General features: G+C 57.5%; 1 protein-coding gene across 1 annotated transcript in view; it reads right to left on the bottom strand.

Moving 5' to 3' along the window:
- Window positions 1–1,418, bottom strand: part of CUNH9orf50 (chromosome unknown C9orf50 homolog) — a 9,320-nt gene extending 7,902 nt beyond the window's left edge. Inside the window, exons 1-2 of the mRNA XM_048812793.1 lie at window positions 1,170–1,418; window positions 941–1,044 (exon numbers count right to left, since the gene is read on the bottom strand). Coding sequence (XP_048668750.1) covers window positions 941–1,044; window positions 1,170–1,418 — 353 coding nt within the window. The remainder of the gene's footprint in view (window positions 1–940; window positions 1,045–1,169) is intronic.
- Between the last annotated feature and the right edge of the window lie 2,177 nt (window positions 1,419–3,595).

The following is a 3,595-nucleotide window of genomic DNA, read 5'->3' as shown; positions in this document are numbered from 1 at the left end:
GGAGAGACCTCCCGGGGCCTGAGCCAGATCTGCCAGTTGCCTCTCTTGGAGAGCCAGGCGCCTCTCCATGAAAGGCCAACGACATGCACAACCCATCCGGACCTCAAGGTTACCCACCAGCCGCTGTCCAACCCAAATCCCACCAGAGTAACCCGTTTCCTTTTCAACAAGGTGCCTACGGTGGGTCCCATGACGATTCCTCACTGGCCGCGAGGTGGCGATAAAGACCTGGATCCTGACTAGGACCAGGGGCTGGGAGCAAGGGCAGCTTCAGGGAGAGATGAGGAGCGGGCTAAGGCTCTGTCTGGGGATTGGCACCCAGGTGTATGGGGACGGCAGGGTCAGCACAGCCACCAGATAAATCCGCGCAGCACCTACCACCTTGTCTTTCCCTCTGGAACACTGCACAGGACGCACAGACTGCCCCACACTTGCCCTCCGTGGATCAGGTCACGGTGAACCCACCTGGACAGGTTCCAAGCTAATGTTTGTCCACACACAGGGCTTTTGTTCCTGGGCTGGGGTCTGGATGTACTTACCCCATAGAGGGAGGTCAACAGAGCAGCCTCTGGCACCAAAGACAGAGTTGGGGAAAAGGGGTGTCATTCAAGTGTGAGCTGGCCTAGGTCCCCCGAGGCTGCGCTCCAGGCTTGAGGTTGTGCAGGGTCTCCCACTTCCAGAAGGAAGGTTCTGGGAACAAGACCTGACCAAAAGGACTCTATGGCCCCACCTCTCAGCCATCCCTGCTGTGATTCTAGCCTGCTGCTCCCCCAGCCCCGGAACCCTGGAGACCCCAAAGCAGGCACCTGAGAGGCTCGAACTGAGACCTAGTGGCAGATCCCAGCCACCTGGAATGTGCGTTTATTTGTGGGGCAAGGGAGACTCTCCTCACTGCCTGGACTGTGTGCTCCCCTGGGCTGGGGCTCCGGTGGGCATTCACCTCTGAACCTGCTGCAGGATTGTGGGAGGCAGGAGGAGCTGGTAGCCCTTGGGGCGGCCTCGCTTCAGGATGGACTGCAGCACCAAGTTGGGCAGGAAGGACTCCTAGAGTGAGGAGGACCAGCTGGGCGCTGCAGGGACCTCAGGCAAGAGGCAGGGCTGCCTGGGGCCAGCAGGATTCGGACTGTGCCCTAGCCCCCTGCTACAGATGAGGCAACTGAGAGGCGCACAGGCGCCAGGGCCTGCGGGCGCAGCTGGGGGCTCCCGGCACCCGGCCCGGGCTCGCTGTCCCACCCCTGCCACCACGAGGAGGAGGCCCTGGAGGCCTGCAAGACCTCCGCGCGCCCCGCGCCGTAGCCGGCTCGGCGCTCCAGCGAGGGCAGCTTGGGCAGCACCTGGGGTCTCGGCCTTTCGCCAGCGCTGGGACACCTCTTGGGCGCCACCTGCTGGGCCCTCTGGACGGGGTGACGCCGAAACATGCTGGGCACTGAGCTCAGCTCAGGACGTCCTCACGCCACCCTGGGTGGTGGGCGGCGTGCGCATAGGACAGCTCCGGGCGCCCCGGTGGGGCAGTGTGGCTCGGTGGTAATGCCACCGGCTCGGCGACAAAGAGTGGCCTCAGGCTAGAACCCGCTCAGCCCCTAGTTCCCTCACCTGGAAAAGTGGTGACGGCAAGAGTACCCACCTTTTTGGGTTGCTGTGACGTTGACATGAGCAAGTACACGTCCGTCGTTTAGAATAGTGCCAGGCCCAGTTACATACTCAACCAGGGCAGCCGCCATTCTTATTAGGCTCAAAATGACTAGTACTCGGGGTCTTGGTTCCACTCCTCACCTTGGGTGAGCCAATGAATTTCTCCGAGCACTCTCTCGGTGTGCTGCTCCGTGGAACGTGTGTGTGTGTGTGTGTGTGTGTGTGTGTGCAGGGCGGGCACCTGTCTCTTTGTGAAATGGCCCGGCGCTGGTAGACAGCACTTAGCATGGTGGAGGCTATTACTGTAAGCGCTCCACTGGGAACCAGGAAACCTGGAACCATCCTGAAAAGAGGAGAGACCCCCTCCCCCAGCAGTCTCGCGATCCCGGTGGTGCATTAGAACCCCCCACCGGCACCCCTCCGCAGTGGGAGCTTGCTGAAAATATACTGAATTTCCCCCCATCTCCCACGCCAGATTCTGATTCTGTGTCTGGAGTGGAGCTAAGACAATTTGGGGGGCAGGGGCATTGGGCATCAACCGGGGCCTCCCACCAAACTACACCCCAAGCCAAGACTCATTTACAACAAACCCCATTCCCTTAGGGAGGCAGCGCCTCAGGCACCCCCTTGGTTCTAATACTGGGGGTCTCCGAGCCTACTCCCTCCCCACCACACCCCACGCCCACATTGTTGGCAGCCCCAAGCTGTCTCCCAGGTGTCATCACACTCACCCTGCTGGGGATTCTGAGTGAGGCCAGCGAAGTCCCTGAGGTTAGAGCCCTCTAACAAGCTGGTCCTTAGGAGAGTCCATCTTCCCCTGCATAGTCCCTCTGCCAGCCCCTCCCAGCTGCCTCCTGGGCATCTTCGGAGTCATTGTGATCCGCTTGTCCTCACCCATGGCTATCTGAGGAACAGTGGGCACTGAAGCCTGGAGACAGAGGGCGGGGCCCTTGTGCCCTGGGTGCCAGGCTGCAGCCACAGGTGGCTTTGGCACTCCTGGTCAGGGCAGCCAGGCCTAAGCAGGGAAGGGAAGGTCTAGAGTCACCCACCCCTTCCACATCCAGGAAACCCAAGTGGGTCATGTTTGGCTGGGTGGCTCCGAAGTGGAAGATCCACCTGGAATGGGAACAGAACATAAGGGGGCCTGGAAACTCAGACAACCAGTCTCAAGTCCATGCCTGATTCTTTTTGAGACATGATGCTGAACAAGTTTCTCCCTTCTCAGGGCTCCATGGGAAAACCGACAGGACCGATCTGTGACTCTTGGCTGGGAGAGGGCAGGGAGGAAATTCATGATATTGTACAAGATATGGTTTAGGCAAGTATTTTACAGGCATGTTATAATTTTATAACTTGAAAATGACTGTCATCCAAATTACAGGGCATCCACCTGGAGGAGACATCCGAAAAGATGTACTCCATTTTCTTTTTTCTTTATTTCTTTTGCAGCGCTGGGGATTGAATCCAGGGGCACTGTGCCACTGAACTATATCCCCAGCCCTTTTTATTTTTCAGTTTTGAGACAGGGTCTTGATGAATTGCCAAGGCTGGCCTTGAACTTGAAATCCTCCCACCTCAGCCTCCTCAGCAGCTTGAATTGCAGGTGTGCGCCACCACACCCAGGCTGTAATCCATTGTTTGTAAAGCTCCTTGGCTAGGTTTGGAGAGGCATGTTTCCTCTGGAAGCTGGAATATCAAGCGGGAGAGACAGAAATGTCTGTATTTATTTAAAAGGTGTGAGATTAAAAAAATGGGCAAAGAACATTAACTAGATGGTTTCTGTGGGAGGCCAACCTTACGAGTGACTGAGTTACACTCCCCAGCTGGGTGCTGAGGCGCTCAGTCACAGAAATGGGTGTGTCTTGCTACAGCCCCATGGGTGAAGCTATGCTCACCTGTTCCTTTGTAATATAACCCCTTGCCCTGTTTAGGAGAGAATCTTCCATGGAAGTGCCTTGTGTGT

Source organism: Marmota marmota, unplaced genomic scaffold, assembly GCF_001458135.2.
Source record: "Marmota marmota marmota unplaced genomic scaffold, marMar, whole genome shotgun sequence".
NCBI classification, from domain to species: Eukaryota; Metazoa; Chordata; class Mammalia; order Rodentia; family Sciuridae; genus Marmota; species Marmota marmota.
This window is presented reverse-complemented; position numbering and strand designations above follow the sequence as displayed.